Below are 21,504 nucleotides of genomic sequence, written 5' to 3'. Positions count from 1 at the left end.
GACGCTGGCGAGTGGCTGCGGCTGGGTAGGAAGAACCCGTCGAGCCTGTTCGGTGCGGGCACCGCAGGCTGGGACCATTCGAGGCCCAGGTTTTCAACGGCCAAAGTGAGGAGGCGGAGAAGCTCGGCGTCCACACTGGCGTGGGTCCTACCAGACTCGCGTGTAGAGGAAGGGGCGGAGCGGTGAGAACCGGTCCACCCTTCGCTGTCTGATGCCAGGAGAGAGCAGCTGTCCAGAAGAGCGTCGTCCTCCGCTTCATCCCCTGAGGCGACGGCACCGAGGGCGAGAGCCGGCGGCTGCGCGTCGGGAAGCGGAGGCGGAGAGGGAGAGAGCGAGGCTCGCGGGAGGAGCTCCGGCGAAAGCCTGACTCGAGTCTCGGGCTCCGGTGGTCTCTGGGAGCGGCGCTTCTTCTTCCGCGGCGCAGAGACTGGAGCGGGGTCAGCGTTGAACAAGGCGAGTCGAGCCCGCAGGGTCGACATCGGCAGTTCTTCGCAGTATTCACAGCCGCCCGAAGCCATGGCAACGGCAGCGTGGTCACGTCCCAGGCAGAGAGCGCAGATCACATGGCGGTCTCTATCGCTGAGGTGAGAGCGGCACGAGCCGCAGGAATTACGAGGCATTTTGAAACAAACGCCTCTGCTCTTTTAGTGTCGCGTGTAGCGAAACACACACACAAAACAAGCAATGCAATTCAGAGAAAGGATATATGTCGCCGGATAGCTGAGCTGGCACGGCAGGCTGAAGGCGGCGAAAACTCGTCCGGCTTCTCCAGGCGCTGTCCTACGCTGGCTCGATGCTTTCTCGACGGCGGCGGCTTCTCTCGGAGAACAGCGATGCAGTGAGCTTCGCTGAAGAGACAGAAATCAGAGTTTTAGCCTCCGAGCCTTCCTTATATACGCTCTGACGCCGCCCATTCTGGCGGGCTGTGCGCCCTCATTGGGCGTGACGTCACGCCGGGCTCACCGGTAGGCTAAAGCAGTTGCCGCGCGGCAGCCAATGAGCGCGCAGTATTGCTCGCTCTAGCTCTGCTAGCTGCCTGCTGCACTGCGTGGACAATATATGAAAATTAAGGATAATTTTTGGCTTCAGTATCTCGAGAAAAGATGACTTTTCCCGTAGCGTAAGCTAAACTTACGCAAATACGAGAGAACCTCTCGTAAGAGAACTTGTGGCTGAGGGAAGAGCTTCTTTTGTGCAATCCTGCAATAGATGTGGATATTTTACAATCATGGTCCCTGAAGGAAGCTATGTGGAATGCAGGTATAAACAAAGTTGGACATTTATTAAATAAAGATGGATGGTTGTCAGGAGAAAACTTAGCTTCAAAGATCAATATAAAGTCAGTCCGATTTGTGCAAATGCTGTTGAACAAAGTTCATATTTCTGCTTTTCCAGAGTTGAAAAATTGGATAAAACAGCCGCAGTTGGGACATGGCAGGAAATAGAAGAAAGTCTGCTTGCCTTTAAAACACCTCAGCTGGAATTGTTTTAGTGACACCAGTAAGAAAACTCTATATACAATGTGTGTGTATGGGTCAGATGCTTCCCCAAAAGGCAGCTGGAGGACCTTGCACAAGCCCCCATTGAAAAAAGAACTGGTGATCTACAGTGGCAGGTTGTTTTTCTGTTTATGATTCAATATATTATTTATTGTAAATTAAAAGCAGAACTTAAAAGTCAAGTTTCTCTCTCTCTCTCTCTCTCTCTCGCTCGCTGATGAATTCTGAATTGACGACTGCGTTTGTTGCTCTTTTTCATAATTACAATGAATGGGGACTTCAAATAGATGCAAAGGCATCATAACATTTTCGAAAGCGTAGGGCAGGTAAAGCGTGCAGGATAACTAAGTCTATTCGCATGCAAGAAAACACTGAAGTGTTGTAGGAGGGGATTTTGTGCCCACTCTGATTAACTCTCCTTCACTCATTCTAACTCTTATGTATCTTTCGATATTCATTAGTACTCCGAACAGCTGGAACCAGACTATATTGTTATGATTTGAAACTTTCTTTAAAACCTTTTCAAAGCTTTATAAGTATCAAAATATGGAGACTGAATATTTTTATTTATTGTTTATTTTATAATTTCTGTTCATTAACAGACAAATGGCACATTGAAATGATCAACTTCGACTTCCTATATTTAAATAAACATGCATGTGAAAACCATTCAGACACCTGTGCCTCCATGACACGGAAACTAGCAGAGTGTGGAGAGATTGGTCAGAGTGCACAAAGGTGCCATTGTTTGATCAAACACCCTCACCATCATAGAACACAGCAGCACACATCGGTACAGAGAGAGAGAGAGAGATGAGCAACACATGTAAGTTTACCTTTATTTCTTTATCGTTTTTGAGTCTTTAACTTTTTCAGTTGTTTGTTGTTCAGTTAATTTACTACTGAAATTTCAAAAATATCAAATGTTGTAAATGTCTGTTACTCACAAGATTTGCTTTAACTGGAGATTAAAAAAAATAAATAAATAAAAATAAAAATAATAACTTTAAATTGTATTGTAGCAAAATTGTGAAATCTAACTACATCTTAAATAGATGTAACTGTATCTTAAAATGTATAAATAATAATAGTTGAATACTTTAATAAAATATAAATTTAAACTAGATAATTTAAAATAAACTGGACAAGTATATTTGAAAAAAAAAAACAAAAAAACATGGCAACACTTGACACTGGAGAATTGCTAGGGTGTTCTGAGTGGTTACAATGGTGACCCTGATTTCACCAAGTACATGTTCCTGCATCAACATCTTTGTTGACCCTGGAACAACATTCCAAACAATTAATCAGATTTGAGGGGTCAAGTTTACAGTTTGTCAAGTTTAGGCTTACAACCAGGGTTAGATGCTTCTACATCAGTGTTATTCACCTATCATTTCCCTCTGATTAAGACTAAATCTTTGGACAAGAATGTTGTTCCAGGATCAACAAAATATGTTGCGGTGACCTGATTACAATAGAGCCAACTCCCATGTCCAGTTCTGTTGCCAAGATGTGGCTTTTGCATGTTGCTAGGGTGTGGCTAGACAGTTGTCCAGGTGATACTTCCAGAGCGGTGGGCTGCCTGAATCAAATAAGCCAACCCCCATGTCTCTATGAACTTTGTACTCCCCATGGGTTATAAAAGCCATAGCACATCTCTCCTGTCTAAGCTGAAATATTTGACACCTCATTCATGGTTGTATGACAAACCTGTGGGAGAATTTATGAGCTGAAATTTTGTCCGAAAGAAGTATGCAGGACAATAGTAATATGCTTTGCATCATAAGCACCACTAACTAGAACAAAAATAATTACATATTTCACATAATTACGTTTCACAAATGTTTAGAAATTCAGAATACATTTCTAACAAAATTGAAGAACAATTGATGCATATTTTATTTACACCATCTTTTTTTTAGCGGCAGATCTCCTGATCATCTATGAGGCGGAGGCAGAGCAGTGGGCATCGTACCTGCGCTTCCACCTGATAGGCCCCATTCCTGAGACTGGTATTTGTTGTTATGATATTGCTATGGTGACCAGTCGCCAGGATGACTTCCTGAGACTGGGAGAGTACAAATGTAAGCTGCTTATCCTGTCACGTGGCATGCTAGAGGGGCTATGCCAGCTCCGGCGGTTCTTTCTGGCTCGTGTATTGCGACCGGAGACCCGTGTGATAATTCTCCTGTGTGGGGTGGAGAGCCTGGATCCTCTGCTGGAGCTAGTTCCACTGAAGGGTGAGGAGTGCCTCCAGATCTCCAGCGAGCAGGACCCCCAGGACTATCGATTGGCTGTGGCAGAGATTGTACACAAAGGTGAGGAGGTGAAGGTTTGGGGTTTTTTTGGAAGTTGCTCGGTAGCCTAGATTGCTCCAAGGGGACTCTCCCTGTAGTAAAAAGTAGCATAAGTCACTCTGAATAATTAATAGTAAATGAATAAATGTTTCCTTCGAAGGACCTTAATCATCTCACAGGTAAATCTTAAAAGGTAATGCTCTGCCATTGAAACTCTCACTGGTAAATCTACTGCGACTTCCTGAGGTCTGATTTAGTAAGAGTGGGAATTAGACTATAGACTACACATTGAATTACTGGTCTACCCAGCTGAAAGTATTAACCCCCATGAAGAAGTTGCATTGTGACAAATAGCTTGTTGTTGCAGGTTAAGCAGCACCTATGGGGGGAGTTTAATCAGGTTTACATTTTGCTGCTATAATTGGTGGTCTTGGAGACTGTAATTATGGAATTGTGTGAGGAGAGGGCCAGAGACAGAGCTGTTCTTGGCACATGTGAGGCTTCATTATCCCTCCTTGATTATCCCTCCTCTGAAAGGGAATTACTATCATCCCTTAACTACATCACAATCTGCAGTTCTTTTGAGAATAATGTAGTTGACACACTTACGAACTGGGCATATATACAGTACAGACAGACCATTGTTGTTTAATATACATTTTTACTCCTGTCTAGCTCAGCCAATTTGGATGTTAGGGTATGAAATTTCAGAAACTGAGATTGGATTTAAACTATCTTCATGACTATGAATTACAGGGTGTATTACACACACAGTTCCTTACTTGACAGTAATACCCAATAGTGGAACACATCTCTCAGGAGGTTACTATTCATAAACCTGAACTGGTTTTATTATTAATGCTTCTGAAATCCCTTCTGCAGCAGTGAAAAGTTTGCCACATGTTGATATGAGAACACTGTGTAATGTATTATCCATTGAGTGAGAAGCGGTGAGTGCAATTATAGTGTATTTGCTACATCAGTTTTGAGACTTAGACCCTTTTTTAAACCAGTGTTTCATGTGTAATGGAGACGAGTTTCACCACATTTAATGCCTGTACAGCTTCTTGAAGCTCCATCTTAAAAAACAGTTACGCAAATGAACAGCTATCTAAAAAAGAACAAAGTGGTTAATTTCAACTGTAGCTTTGCATACCATATTACTCATAAAATACTGTATAGCCTTAAACATCATTCAGATTATAATGACAAATGCAGCGATGTGCCCATACACTGTTCTTTTACAGTTTGATGCGGTAAGAAATGCTTTTTGCTGATGGATGCTTCAGCACAGGACAAACAATATGCAAATGTGTGCACTTCCTCATGCGTCAAACTCAGTACTTATCACTGAATATGTAAATCTTGATCACCTCCTCTGGGAGTAATTTACCTTGCTGTGAAAATGGTCACTTTGCAATGAGGTAAACATTCTCTTTAGCAGTTCTTATTATTAGATCCATTTAAAAGTGAGAGTAACAGTAGCAACAAATGCTTTTGAAAAATTATGTAAATATGTACATTTTAAAATAATTCCTCTGATAACAGGGGTGGTAAAGAAATTTAACAATGTACTTGAAAGTACCTGCAAGTTTTCAGTGGTTAGTAAGAAAAAATATATATATTTAAAGATGGGTAACACTTTATAATAATACAGTAATAAAGTACTCATAAATGAATAATTTGTAAACTATTAGTTTATAATTAATTCATAGTTTATATTTTGTAGTCTCTAAATTGTTAATATAAGCATATAATTAGCCTATATACAAATTGTCACATTTGGTTTTTGATTTTGTTTCATATCCATGTTTTCATGTCAAACTTTCCTCCAGTGGAATCCTTACACAAAAGGCCCAGTGGTTAGTGTTGTTGCCTCACAGCAAGAAGGTCCGCCAGGGGTCCTTTCTGTGGAGTTTGCATGCTCTCCCTGTGGGTTACCCCACAGTCTAAAGACATAGGTTAGGTGAATTGGAGAGTCTGTGTGTGAGAGCCCTGTGATGGACTCACCATCTGTTTAGGGTGCTTTCCCCTGCCTCTGGCCTAGAGAAACTGGGATAGGCTCCAGCCCTATGACCCCTAGATATTCCTATAAGGGATAGATAGATATGTAAAGAGTTAAATCGTTTTTTTAATGCTTTGTGTCCTAACACTAACCTAACTGATGCAGCCAAATTATAACAATGTGATCTCATAGGTATTTGTATGTATTTTTTTCTGCCACACGTACATTTACTTACATTTGCATAGTCACAAAATTGACAGCATTATTAGGGCTGCCAAGCGATAAACATCCTTCAAAATAAATGTAGATAAACAGAATTTACAATTTTGGACAAACTATGAAAAATATGAAATTACTATTTTTGTTTTTAATGAAATGATACTCTAAATAAGAAATTAAAACTGCCAGTAGGTGGCATAAAATGTGTAAATGAGGAAGTTATTGAGTTATTCATAGTGGCAGATTAAGAGACTTTGGTCTTTGACACCAAACTCAGAACATGCGTTAATGAGAACTTACAAAAGAGCACTGAAACAAGGGGACTTATATACACTGACAAACAAGGATAACTAATTAGACCACAGCTGCACTATATGAATAATCAAATGACTAACTATGGTGACAAATTAATTAACTAAGTTAGGTGGGGAGGCTGTGAAAACAGAAAGCAAAAACAAAAGGTGTGCTCGACATCGACTGTGGCTGGATGTAACCGATCGGCAAGAGTTGCTGCGTGCAGGCAGGGAGGAGCTGAAAAAGGAGACATACATGCATACTTTACCACAGCTGAAGTGAAATAAATGCAATATTTGTCAAATACACATACTTTTCAGAGACATTTTCATTCAATACTTAATGTACTGCTTAATACAGCGTCTGTTTGTACAAGAATACAGATCAACATAATCCTATACTGTCAATGAAGTGAGGTCTACCTTTTTTTTAATTTTTTTAATGAAATAATATAACATCACAACTACATGAAAAGAGATTTTACTGTAACCTCGGTTCCCTGAAGAGGGAACGAGACGCTGCGTCGATTGACGTTAAGGAAACGCTTCGTGTGATGACGTATTGAAGCACATGTAATATCAGTCCAATGGTGTGATGGAACGTCAGAGGCGGGTGACGTCATGAACCAGGAAACTATAAAGCCTGCCCAAAACAGAGCCGCGCTAGCTTCGTAAAATTGTGAAGTAGTCGCTGACAGGCACATAGGAGATATGGCAAGGTGATGCAGCTTCTCGTTGCCTCTTCAGGGAACTGAGGTTACAGTCATAACCGATGCGTTCCCTTTCAAGGGAAGTCGCGCTGCGTTGATTGACGCTAAGGGAACATCTATGCCAATGCCACCATAGCGACAAGTGTCTGTCCAGTGTGAAATCGCGAGGAGCAGCACTAGGACGAGAGCACCTGGGACCCTGGTGTAGAGTCCAAGTTTAAAGAGTAGAACCTTACAAATGTGTGCAGTTAGGACCAATCTGCCACATCACAAACATCTTGGAAAGCAACTCCTGTTATAAGGGCCTTGAAGGCCGCCATACTCCTAGTAGAATGGGAACGGACAGCCATAGGTGAAGGCTGTCCGACCGATTCATAAGCAAGTGAGATAGCCTCAACCACCCACTTGCTCATTCTCTGCTTAGATGCAGGGGACCCTTTGTTAGCGGGCCCAAAACATACGAACAACTGTTCAGATTTAGGCCACAGTGCAGCTCTGTGGAGATAGGCATCTAGCGCCCTGACTGGGCATAGCAGATTATTCTTTTCCTGGTCCGAGTTCTGGAAGGGAGGTGGACAAAAGGCCTGCAGCATGATAGATCTGGCCACATTAGTAGGATAGACTAGGGCTGTGCTGGTAAACTTGACAACCGCACCACCGCGGTGGCTGAGTAGCACCGGCGGTGGTCCGCCAAAAAAAATTGTGAAGCACAAAGCTTTGTTTACAAAATAAATAATATGTAAGCAATTAAATGTTACATCTCAGCCATAGAAAAGTTTGGATTCATAACGAATGAGGGAGTTGTGCGTGAGCCCATAGATTTAAGCTTTGTTGGCTTTGAATTCTGGTTTGTGATCTGGTCACCCGATTATCAGCAAATTTAACAATATTCCATTAGTTATTCCATATAGAAAGTTTGAATTGTCTACTTTTAAACAAAACGATAGTAAACCGACTAGCCTATGCTTATGTATTCTGTATGAAGTGTGCATTTCTCTCTATAGACGCGTTCACTACCAAGATGACGAGTCAGCATCGTCAACTTCATCTTTGCAGCCCCACACTGACACAGAAAACACTAGTTTATTAATAAACATTTCAAATGTCTCCTTGCTATATTTGACACATTAATAATCATTACTTTTGCTGGTTCTTTGTGACAGCTGTTATGTGCGTTATTGGCAGCGTCACCCTCTGGTTACATGAACGCGTCACCACCGCATCAGCACCAGAACATGGAGATTTTTTTAGAGAATAATCACACAACCTATTAGATATTCTATAATTAAATCAACTAATCGAATATTAAAAAATCGTGACTCATCCCTGCATGGAATCTCGTTTCTTCATGGAATCTTCACTCGCGTCTCACTTCCGAAGGGGATTATAAATGTTTCTTCCTTGGTTCGCTTTTAATTAGGTCTATTATTTTCATATTCTTTACTGTGGTAAAGTAGAAAAAATGCTGTAGACGCACATTTTTACTTGTATGTCAAATTCTTTTTAACACAGTTTGTGCTTGTTATTAGACATGGTAATTGGTAAGGTGCGTAAAGTTTATTTGTAAAGCGCGTTTTACTCGCGGGTGATTTTAGTTTCACTTTCTCTGGCAGCGCAATATCAAACATAGCCTAAATGTCTTGCCCTTGTGAAAGATAAAATTCGCTCTTCATACCTTTTACAACAAGTAGAAAACATGAAGATATCAGAAAAGAGATCGATGGTCTCTTTCCTGCTCGTGTCCCACATCCCTTTCAAAGGGCAGAGCGGTAGGTTATATCACGCGTCTTTGTGTGTAAATATTAAACGAAAGTTTTTTTTGTTTTTTTTTAAATAGATTCAACTTTATTATATTATTTACCAGTATAAGTTACCAGTATTTACTTATATTTATTTCAATACTTTACAGGCTTTAGTGTGTTGTTTCTTTGAAGGAATTGATCAAATAAACAATTTTTTACTCAAATAAACATATCATTTATTTTTGTTTTGAAAAAAATACAAATAAATGATATGTTTATTTGAGTAAAAAATTGTTTGGGAGCTTATTGGGAGCAGTATGCTAGCTGGAGCCGTTTACCTCCAGTCTTTGTGCTAAGCTAGGCTAGCAGTGGGTGAGTCAGACAGAGTTACGCACGGAGATGAAAAGGGTATGTATGGACTTATCTAACTCTGGGGGATACGGTGAGTAAGCTAAAGTCCCAAAAAGTCGGCGTGTTCCTTTACAATATCAAAATAGTCATTAACCACAACTGTTTTATAAAAAAAGTATAAAAGATTTACTAAGAACAAGTAGGTCAGTAATTAAATGTGTCTTGTCAAAATAACTTTTCAGATCACATATCCATTCAAATTCACATTCAAAACATAAGGGCCCAAGAAAAGAAAATAGCCGGCAATTAACCTAGCCTAATTTGAAATACCCTTCAAATGCTCAAATGATGCAGGCCTGAATGTTGCTTGGGTACATTGTAGCCTGAAACAAAATGGCTGCTTCACCACGCAGGCAAAAACAAAAGAATGGTACCTGTACTCAATGGGAATGTAGCCTCACACGCACAGGATCAAAGGTGACAGCAGCAGGAGATGGGTCATTCTATGAAAATGTCCATTTTTCTGTCCCTAGCCTTTACAGAAATATTACACTTAAAAAACACTTTCGGGTTACAATTTCTTTACATTTTAAAATAAAACAATATGTTATTTGAACAATTACACCCTCTTGAGCCATCAATGTGGCAATATTTGATTTTTATTAATTATATAGAATTTCAAGCACCACAGAAGTGCTCGTCCCCACAGTCATGTACAGAGGGAAAATGCTTTATTTTGAGGTCAATAACAGATTTTTACACCATTTAAAATACAATAATGTATACATAACTATCAAATATATTATGTAAATGATATATATAAAAAAAATGCAGAATAAATATTATAAAATTTATAATGAAAGTAGTGGTCCCCTGGAGTTGTGTCACTGGTGTTACCGTTAAACAAAAATCTCTTATTTTGAAATAAAAATCACACTGATGAGACATCACTTGACTTCCTTCTTCCAATTCCTGTATATCTATGAAGAAAAGCCCACGGTAGATCCACTGTCTCTTTTCAGTTAGCAGAAATCTTCTCATTTATCTCATGATTTCATATGAAGCTTTTAGTTGAAGTCACTGGTATGACCTACTTTACTGTTAGGTAATTGTAAAAAAACTAGAATACAAATGGATTAAACTACTTAATTTAGTTAGTATACCATGATTGACAACATGTGGTTTGTTACCTTGCAGCAGCCATTTTGTAAAATTAATTTTTCATGAAAATTGTCACTGGTGTTACTGTCACTGGTGTCACCTTTCTTATGGGTAACACCAGTGACTTCCATTTATAGATAAACTTTATTGTGTCACTGGTGTTACTGTCTTTTTTTCTGTCACATTAAATGCAATGTCACATGTGACATAGTAATAATGTTACATCCATTTTATTCTGCTACACTCAAAAGTTAAGATTTAAAGGATTGCATCATTACTTGATTTTAACTTGATTTTAACTGGTTTTCAAATATTTTCATTGTTATAGCAAATAGATGGTAGGGCAGATGAACTAACCTCATTCAAGCACACTTTTAACAAACCTGATTAAAATAAATAAAACATAATCTCCTTATTTGTTGCGTTATTATTATTTTTCGCTAACTCTGTCTACATGTGCTGAAAAAAAAATTGAAATAATATTTCATAAAAACCTTTAATATTGCCAAAGAAGTAAGGTAACACCAGTGACAAAAAAATGGTACATGCGGTCTTTAAATAAATGTACAAAAAATATAAAAAATCATTAAGCTGTAATTTATGCGTATTCATAAAGTCAAAGGGTAATCTAATAATGTGGTGTAAGTTTAAATGTTAGAAAAAGAAATCAATTTTAAGACATCTTGCCCTACCAAAAGTGGACGTTTCTGTAGAATGACCCAGATATGAGAAGATTCACGATGAAGAGAAGACAGTTGAAGAGAAGAGTCACGGTTAACGAGAAAACTCACGCAGCTGACGAATTCGGCAAAGTCCACGAATCTGTAATGCTATCTGGCTCTGTCGGGGTCTTTGTTCGTCGTCAGTCTCGCAGTTCCACACAGGCTTAATAGTCGAGGTCGCTGTCCGCTAGCTTGTTAGCAAAGTCCATGCAAAAGCACTAGCCACTAAGTCAGCAGCTAACTTATATTTATTTCTGTCTGCTTGTGCTGAGTAGTCCACTCAAACAGACAGAACTATCACCATTAATGTTTCGTATAAGAGTCCTGGTTGAACACTTTCACTAAACTGGTACATTACATTAACAGTGACTACGTTTACAAGCTGTCAAATATCGGGTTATGGTCGGGTTAAGGTCACTATTTGGGTTTCTGAAACATTCGGAATAACCCGTTTACATGCGTGAGCAGAGAGAGTTACTCCTGTATACATGGAATCTGTAATCAATTGGCAATATCCCGATGTAAACGGCGACACACGGTTAGCGTCTGGACGTACGGACAACCTTAAGACGCAATATGTGTCATTTCCGATTCTTCTTCCTGTATCCAAAGACAACAACAACAGCAGCAGCACGCGGATAATGAATAGTTCGGGGCAGATAGCCATCGCCTTTGTTTGCGTTTTCCTCCTCGCTCCAAAAGTGTGGTGCTGTGCTGCGTCTCGCCATGTTTACCTCTACTTCTTGTTTACTTCCGGTATACTGCACGCGGGTTGTTGTATGCGCCATCTCTACTCAAAAGACCAAGATTCCTTGCGAATAGAACATGCGCAGAACACAAATCAATGTTCCTTTTTATGGGGATATGCCGATACGCGTTTACATGACCAAATATTCGGGTTAGAAAAGGGGTACCCCAGGGATCATATCCGGGTTTTTAAAAACCGGGATATGAGCATATTCAGGTTTTTGCTGGTGTTTACATGGCCGTGCGTGACCGGGTTATTGCTAATATCCCGGTTTTGAACGGGTTATTGGCTGCATGTAAACGTAGTCAGTGTTTCTATTTCAGCAGACAACACTCTTTTCCCCTCTTACTCATTCGTCGTTATCTCTCTCTCTACTTTTTCCGTTTCAATCGTTGTCTTCATGTTTTTCTCTCGCTCCGCTCACTTCCTTGTCCTTTGAACTCAAATGTCATTAGCTCATTCACAAAACTTTCAGAAATAAAATAAATTCACAAAACATTTGTGTAACTCACAGGCATTTTTAAAGCATTTTCACATATATTATTACACAACAAATATTTAACATTTTAAATGCTGTATTCAGTAAAACATGAACATTACCCAATGCATTTTTCTCATTGAGCGAAATCATAACGTCATTGCTGGTCAATGAATCTTAACTTTTTAACCTTAAATTCTATTTATTAAACTATGAAATTAATTATTCAAACTTGTATATCTTATATTAAATACACAGAGAAAATTAAGATAATTAATGACAGGTGTAACTAATGACAGTAGCTTTAGTAACTAACACTGTAACCAAGAGAACCATCTCAGGTTATGCATGTAACCATGAACCCTGAGAATAGGGAACGAGACACTGCGTCCCCTAGGGGTCGCTATGGGGAATGCCTCCGGCATGACTGCTGGCTGAAGCATGAGTCTAAACACGAAAATGAACTTGACATTGGCAGGCGGCAGCCTATGACGTCACTACTGGTGCGACCGTGTGTATAAAAGGGCACCTGTGGAATACGTCATTCACTTCTTGTCTGAAGGAGATATGTGCAGGAATACAGAAAGCATGGCAAAGGGATGCAGCGTCTTGTTCCCTATTCTCAGGGAACCATGGTTACATATTCCCTATTCTCAGGGAACCATGGCTAATTCTTTCATAAGGGAACTTGTGCTGTGTCCCCTTGGGGTCGCTATGGGGAACGTAATACCCAGGCTGTCATGCTGAAGGGATGAGTGCCCTATTGGCTGAGCTAAGTTGAAGGACTCAGAAGAGTCCTCATCCCTAAGGTGCACACCAGCAGCACGATCATAGACCGGAGCTTCTCAAGAGCGCAGCTCTCAACAGGATGACTATAAGGAGAGGAAGCCTAACTTTGTTCATATTCAGTCCAGCGTCCAAGGAGGCTCGCAGAGAGCCTAAAACATAGACATTGTGAGACAGCCCTAAAGAGTGGAGGCCTCAAACAAGAGGCCTAGCAACGCTCTAAACCAAGGGCAGTACAGAGAAAGCTCAGAAAGAGCTAAAGAACTCAGTCTAACTGACCCGAAGCTCCGCAGAGTGTAGGTCTCAGTATAACAACTCTCACAATGAGAGGAGGCCTAGCAACACTCCACACTAGGGTCAGTAGCCAAGGGGGCTCCCAGAGAGCCTTCAACCTAGCATACTACCCTTCTGCCTAGCCGAGCTCTAGTGGCGGAGGCCTCAGTAAGACGACTCTCTAAATCGAGATGAGACCTAACAACGCCCCAAGCTCAGGGCATCTTGCAAGGAGACTCACAGAGAGCCTACAACTCGCAATCGCTATCCTAGCAGAGCTCTAGGGAGTGGAGGCCTCAATAAAGATAACTCTTTCTAGTGAGAAGAGGCCTAACAACCCTTGCAGTAGCCAATGAGGCTCACAGAGAGCCTAACGACTCAGGAAACAATAGCCAAGCTCTAGGAGCGGAGGCCTCAGCATGCTGACTCTCTAAGTGAGAGGAGGCCTAACTTCGTCCAAGACCCAGGACAGATTACAAGGAGGCTCACAGAGAGCCTAGCCACTTCATATTGTTATCCAGGTAGAGCTCTGAGAAACGGAGGCCTCTACAAAGTGTCTCTATAGTGAGAGGAGGCCTAACAATGCTCCATAGTACAGGCAGTAACCAAGGAGGCTAAGAGGGAGCCTAACAACTCAGTAGTACCGTCTGGTCGAGCTCTAAGAATGGAGGCCTCAGAAGCGACTCTCGATGAAGTCGATGACGACTCTCTAAAGCGAGAGGAACCCTACTATATTCCACACTCAGGACAGCTTCCAAGGAGGCTCTCCAAGAGTCTAACAACACAGGACTGCCATCCAGGTGGAGCTCTGGGGAGCGGAGACCTCAGCAGGATAACACTCTACAGCGAGAGGAGGCCTAGCAAACGCTCCGGTTTTGGTGCATTAGCCAAGGATGCTCACAGAGAGCCTAGCAACTTGGCCCCTGGCTGAGCTCATGGGACAGAGGCCTCAGCACTAAGTCCTACGCCTGTCAAGGCAGCTACATAATAGGGCCAGCAACTTGACACAATATCGGGCAGAGCTCAGGGGATACAAGGAGTCTCACAGAGAGCCTACAAATCGGAATTGCTATTCAAGTGGCGCTCTAAGGAGTGGAGGCCTCGAAGGATAAAGGCCTAGCAACATTTAAATGCAGTAGTGAAAACAATTTGACACTACTGCCTAGTTGAGTTCTAAGGACAGAGGTCTTAGCATGACAACTCCCCACAGCGAGAGGAGGTCTACTATGCCCAGTGCTAAGAATTGCCATCAAGGAGGTGCAAAGAGTGCCTAGAAACTTGATACTGCTGCCCAGGCGGAGCTCTGTAAAGGCAGTAATCAAGGAGGCTTACAGAGAGTTTAACAACTTGACACTAATGCTTGGCCGAGCTCCAATGATGGCGGTCTGAATATGGTGACTCTCTAAAGTGAGAGAGCTCTAGGGAGTGGTGGCCCAAGAAGACTCTCTATAACGAGAGGAAGCCTAAAAATGCTCCACTACTGTAAAGGCTGTAGCCAAGGAGGCTCACAGAGAGCTTATCAACCTAGCGTACTGCCTAGCTGAGCTCTGGGGACAGAGACCTCAGCATGATGACTCTCAAACGAGAGGCGGCCTAACAATGTCCTATGCTCAGAACAGCTAAGCAAGGAGGCTTCTCAAAGCATAACAACTCAGACTCACTGTCTGGGCAGAGCTCTAGGGAGCAGAAGCCTCAGAAGAACTCTCTAAAGCGAGAGGCAGCCATACAACGTCCTACGCTCAGGACAGCTTACCAAGGAGGCTTACAGAATGCCTAAGGACTCGATACTGCTATCCAGGCAGAGCTCGGTTATCCACAGGAGCGGGGCAGTTTTGTGCAGACAGAAATGTTTTCCATAAAGTCTGTCTCATGCAAAACACCCTAATTGTTATAATAATAATGTGGCGAGCAGGACGAGGCCGAGGGCCGTGAGAGAACGGAGAGAATTACTGATGATGCACCGGTCTCGTATCTCTCACGGAGGAGCGGAAGTATAAAAGGAGGAGCGACGATTGTGAAGGACGAGAGAGGACCAGGCCTGGACTTTGTTATGTTATGTTTTGTTAGGTGTGGCAGCAGTCGTCTGTGAGGGGCTGCCATCTTTACTTTCGTTTTGTTGTTTGTTTATTTTATGATTATTAAAGTTTGTTTGAATGTTCGCTGGTTCCTGCCTCCTTTATCCCACAACTAACCTTGCTACAAACAACAAATTACTACACTCTTCTGTCTCTAATTCCTCAGAATTAGATACATGCATAGATCAATAGTATTATTTGAGCTAACAAGAGGAGCCAAAAAGGAAACTTCCTTTTTGACTCGTCCCTGCTCTGCCTACAACCCGTGCTTAATCCCGGCTCACCGTAATGGTGGCCGTGGGACCCGCACTGCAGATTGCAGGCGCTCAACGATCATCCCTCAGGAGAGTCAAGCCTAGGTGGAACCAATTACTGGGACCGCATCGCGAAAAGCGAGAACAGACACGAACGCATCACTATGAGTGCCTTAGAATGCGCTCGTGCAAATGCAAACTACTATCCCTCAGGAAAGAGCAGAAAGTAAAAAAACTCATTACCTGTCACTTGTAGTCAGTTTAGTGAATGCATCATACAAAACGCATCCAGCTTCTTTGAAGTGTTGACGGCTTCCACCCAAATGCGCGCCCTACATCCCTCGAGAATAGGAACAGTGCGAACTGAGATTGCTAATGTCAAGTTCATTGTCATGTTTAGACTCATGCTTTAGACACCAGTCATGCCGAAGGCATTCCCCATAGCAACCCCTAGGGGACGCAGCGCTAGTTCCCTTTCGAAAGGGAGATACAGAAACCAAAAGCAGGGAGGGTGCACAGAAACCATGAGAACGGACTAAAAAGTCCATACAAAACAAAAGGCACAATACCGGGATTGTGACAATGTGAATGATCTAGCTTGAGTTTACTATATATAATAATCATTTTGATGAGGTATGGGGGAACACCATAAATACATTTTAAAATGAATAAGAGGTCACTAGTGAGGAGAATTAAAGTCAACATGAAATGGAAGTTGGGTAGTCTTTTTGTTCCTATTGTGACATATATCTACGGAACCCCTAAAGGGTAGTGGAAAAAATGTGAAAACTTTTTTTCTTTCAAATATTTTGCGTTCCTCGAGAAAATTTGCGATCCCTCGCAAAACTTTTGCGTTCCCTCGTAAAGTTATTTGCGTTCCCAAGCAAAACTGTCGCGTTCCCTCGCAAAGATATTTGCGTTCCCACATTATTTTGATTAAAAATAATGAGGGCACATGAATTTTAAAATAATGATGTGCAAAGACATAATTTATAATAAATATTCCATAAACTTAGAAGTCTCAATTTTTATTTCATAGTAACTTTAAATTCTGTAATAATTTGATTCCGCAGTGTAGAACAAGTCAGCATTCTATACAGCTCAATTCTTTGTTGTAAGTATTTGATAGAGCTTGTTGGCAAGCCAGCCAAAAGACCATTTCAGTAAGTCTGAAACGTCTGGAACGTAGTAAGTCTGGATGTAAGGCAATGTTTTCAATAACAGAAATTAATTTCATAACCTGCCACAGAGGGGAAAAAATGTACAGTAAATGTGTAAGAGATATCAGGCCTTTCTCTGTGAGCATCTTCATATTTCCTCACAGTTTATATCATCAGTAGTTCATTAATAGGGCATGCTTCTCCAGGTGTACAGACAGCAGCAGTGGATGGAAGATCAGTCCAGGAGTTGAAAGTAGAGAAGAAACTGTCTAATAATACTCTTGTTGCTAATAAGACTTTATTGGTCCTACCCAGCCGTGTACCATGTGAGGTAAGACACAACACAATTATTATTATTTTTATTTTTTTATTCACCTACTTAAATCTTCAGCTACTTAAAGGGATGGTTCACCTAAAAAAGTTGCCCTCAAGTACTAACCCTCATGTTGTCCAAACCCATAATTCTTTCGTCTATCATCAAAACAAATGAAGATATTTTTTTATGAAACCTGAGAGATTTGATATTTCTCAAGCTTCATAAAGTTAATAAAGACATTTGCTGCATATGAAGTCACAAACTTTATAGTAAGTGCAACATTTGGTTTGAAACTTACTTTGTGACCGATTAAAAAAAGTATGTTCTATATATTATGAATGTGTGTAGTATGAATAAATTTCAGACATACTTCATCTGCCATGTTTTCATTGACTGTGTCAGTTGTTTTGCTTCACCTCCATTCACAAATCCTCTCCCGTGGCCTCATGGGATAGTAATGTGTTCATCGAATGAGCACTTCAGAATCTCGCCAGAAGTAGTAGGTCATCCGGGTATGTGTGATGTATGTCTCAATGTATTTTGAGACATACATCATGTCTCAAAATGTATTGTGCCCCTCTCTGATAAATGTAAATAATAATAATTATTAAAATAAATATTATAATAAATAACAATACACTTATACACCATTGTTATTGCCACTAACAATAATAATACAAAAAAAATTAAATACATTTTAAAAATTAGATAAATTTTTTTGGCGGAAGCATTTGGCGGAGGTGAAGTGGTAGGCGGAGTTTCCTTTGCAGCGCTATGTACGCAGCAGTTCGCCGCGAGTCTTCAAACTGAACGGGCAGCAGGTAACATTAAAGGAATAGTTCACTTTAAAATGAAAAATTTGTCATCATATACTCACCCTCATGTTGTTTCAAACCTGTATGAATTTCTTTCTTCTGCTGAACACAAAGGAAGATATTTTGAAGAATGTCGGTAACCAGTCAGTTTCTGGGTCCCATTGACTTTCATAGTAGGAAAAAAATATACTATGGAAGTCAATGGGACCCAGAAACTGTCTGGTTACTGACATTCTTCTAAATATCTTCCTCTGTGTTCAGCAGAAGAAAGAAATTCATACAGGTTTGAAACAACATGAGGGTGAGTATATGATGACAGAATTTTCATTTTAAAGTGAACTATTCCTTTAAGCTAATACGGAAAAGTTACATTTATCCTACCATGCTACTGTAAAAGTTGCGGCAGCATGTGAGTTATGCTTAACAATCATAAAAGTATAACTCAATTTCAGCCGCATTCTGAGTCTGACAATGTCATTCGTTTTTATCCAAGGCCATAAGTGTTATTAGCTTGGGGAAATACATCTAGTGAAAGGAAATTTTAAGTCCATGTCCAGCTCTAAATTGTAAGGAATTTATATCTTTGATTTCATAGTACACTTTACAATAAGGTTCATTTGTTTATTATTTATATTAACTAACATTAACTAATCATGAGCAAAACATCTGTTAGGCTACTGTAGGCCTATTTGTTAATCTTAGTTAATAATAATACAACTTTTAATTGTTTGTTCATGTTATGTCACAGTCAGTGCATTAACTAACGTTAACAAATACAACTTTTGATTTTAATAATGTTTTAGTAAATGCTGAAATTAATATTAACTAAGGTTAATAAATGGTGTAGAAGTGCAGTTCATTATTAGTTCATGTTAACAAATTTAACTAATGAAACCTTATTGTAAAGTGTTACTGATTTCATGATAGCTAACACTTTAATGAATAGCCTACATACATAAAATTTATAACATCAACATAACTAAACATGAATTCCTCATATTACAGTACTTGATTCTCTGTTTTGTTTGGTAAAGTAAATAATATTTAGTAATATTATCATCATTTCACTATTTTTGTTTGATGTGTTATGCATTCTAATTGTTTCAACATCCATCGAGCGAGCTATTCCAAATAATTGTGAGGAAGTCATTAAAATATATAAAAACACAACAGACAGATGGGTACTGCTTTAAATACAGGTGATTTATTTAAAAAATAAAAGTTTTTTAAAAAAGTGCCCTTTTTGGTCCTTCCGCCCCTGCCCCGGAGGAGGTCTGTGCACGCCACTGATACAAAGTGATCGTGTCTCTTCAGAAGAAAATTTATTTACAATGACTTTATGCACTTTTTGAAACTTGAAAGTTTGGATGGAATGGACGAAAGTCTTGTGAGTTTGGAATGACATGAGGGTGATTAAATGATGATAGAATTAGAATTTTTGGGTGAACTATCCCTTTAAGCATTTACATTTAGCAGGTAACCATAATAAAACTGCATTAGCAGTTTTGAATATATGAATCTTGAACACATTACAAAATGCTTGGTTGCGATGTTCAAGAAATGTTGCTATTATGTATCTTACAAGTCATTCATCGCCAGTCTATTAGTCAAGGGCATATGGAGCAGGAGATCGCAGAGCTCTCTGTTTGCGAATGCTTAACACTGCCGTCTTACTGAGATAGAGCTCTTCACAGTGTGTAGGTTAGACTGAATATTGCCATGCTCTGTGTCTTAACAGAATCCAGGGAAGATATTCATTCTTCTGCAGGAGATCATGGCCAGCAAAGATGCAGAGGTTGAGTTCAGTGGGAACAAGCAGAGAGTGAGAGTGAAGCCTGTGAATTGGAATGAGAGCACACTGAGTGTCACTGCACCTGGTAACATGGCCTACAAAGATGTTTAAGGCATTTATTTTATGAAAGGGTGTAAAAAATATTTTGGTTGCTACATGAAAAAAATCATATATTATACATTTTAACATGATTTTCTGTAAAGCCGCTTTGAAACAACGAGTATTGTGAAAAACGCTATACAAATAAATTTGACTTGACTTGGCATTCTAAAGCAATGGATGCCACAAAATGAAAACTGTCAGTTTTTACTCACCCTAATGTCATTCCAAACCTGTATGACTTTCTTGTTCTCATTCTTTTCTGTGCAATTACAATGAATTGGAAACAAAGCTTTCCCAAGCTTTGGGGAAAAAAAGTAGAACTGTCATATGATTCACACGGCACAAATCTAAAGCCAGTTCCTATTCATTGTAATTTTACTGAAAAGAATGTCCAATATGTTTTATCGACATGATGGTGAGTAAATTACTTCATTTTTGATCATGTATGAAACGGCTATATATAGTATTCATAATATTATTCTTTGGTGGTAAAATAATCTGTGTTTGCAGATTTTACTGCTGGAGAGGTGATTGTGACACTTTACAGTAAAGGCCAGGTTAAAGGCAATACCTGCATTCAATACTACACCATCATGGGAGATATTGCCCAATTACTTCAGCAGGCTGCAGATCCTGTGAAGTTTATGTGCCAGGTAACCACATGTCTGTTGTGTCTTGGTGTAAATAGGCTTTTAATCTGTAATTAAGCTTTAACTCACATGCTTAAGGCCCAGGAATACTTCATTTTCTGCATTCCGCTCCGTCTTGCGCACAGTCATGTCTGCACAGCTTTAAAAGTATACTCAACCGCGAATGAGCCTGGATAGACAAGTTTGACACATGCGCAGTGCAATTGCTTTTTATACTCTTCCAGACGTCAGAGGGCAGCACTGAGTTGTGTTAGTAACAGGACATTTGCTCGAAAGGATAGAAGACAAAAAGTAGTGAATCACTCATGACACAGCCATAGACCTTATTCAGAGCAGCGCCATGACAGGTATCAAAGCAAGGCTGTGAGGGATAGACTTAGCGTATTTTCAATGGCATCCATTGTAAAAAGCTGTAAAAAGCTCCTAGATCATTTATAATTTTACGCAGCTCATATTGTCGGGAGTTTTTATGTCTACTAAAATTTATTGGAAAGATATTTTTGCAGTGTTTTGTCTGTAGAACAATCCAAAAACACCAAAACTGTACAACCCACTGAAGAGATGCATGTCTATTCCTCTCAGCCTCGCTTTCATTACCGTTAAAAATAAAAAATGACGCTGCTTTGAATAAGGTCTATTGCATGCAAGTTAAGAACAAGAACCAAAACAAGGCAATGCAAGGCACATATATTTCTAAAGCACATTTAAAGTCAGGCAGTGCTGACCAAAGTGCTGTACAATTTGACAAAATAAAACAATAAAATACTTACAACTTTCAACATCAGAAGACGTCAGAATGCATAAGGTACCGGCAAATCATTCCACAGGCGTGGAGCAGCAACACAAAAGGCACAATCACCTTTTAACTTCAAACAAAACCTCGGCACGGTCAGCATCAACCTATTTGAAGACCTTAAGGGCCTAGAGCATTTCCGATGGAGAAGGAAATCTGTAATATATTGTGGGGTCGGGCCATTTAACCCCTTATACACATATAATAAAACCTTAAATTATTCAACCGGCAACCCGTGTAGTGAAGCCAGAACAGGATAA

General features: G+C 40.1%; 1 protein-coding gene across 1 annotated transcript in view; it reads left to right on the top strand.

Moving 5' to 3' along the window:
• The first annotated feature begins 2,189 nt into the window (after window positions 1-2,189).
• Window positions 2,190-21,504, top strand: part of LOC311079575 (B-cell scaffold protein with ankyrin repeats-like) — a 108,787-nt gene continuing 89,472 nt past the window's right edge. The window contains exons 1-5 of the mRNA XM_084109129.1: window positions 2,190-2,325; window positions 3,425-3,820; window positions 16,983-17,107; window positions 19,646-19,784; window positions 20,312-20,454. Of these exons, the coding sequence (XP_083965255.1) occupies window positions 2,313-2,325; window positions 3,425-3,820; window positions 16,983-17,107; window positions 19,646-19,784; window positions 20,312-20,454 (816 nt within the window). The 5' untranslated portion in view covers window positions 2,190-2,312. The remainder of the gene's footprint in view (window positions 2,326-3,424; window positions 3,821-16,982; window positions 17,108-19,645; window positions 19,785-20,311; window positions 20,455-21,504) is intronic.

The sequence above is a fragment of the Abramis brama genome (assembly GCF_963993115.1).
Source record: "Abramis brama genome assembly, chromosome: 3".
In the NCBI taxonomy this organism is placed as follows: domain Eukaryota; kingdom Metazoa; phylum Chordata; class Actinopteri; order Cypriniformes; family Leuciscidae; genus Abramis; species Abramis brama.
This window is presented reverse-complemented; position numbering and strand designations above follow the sequence as displayed.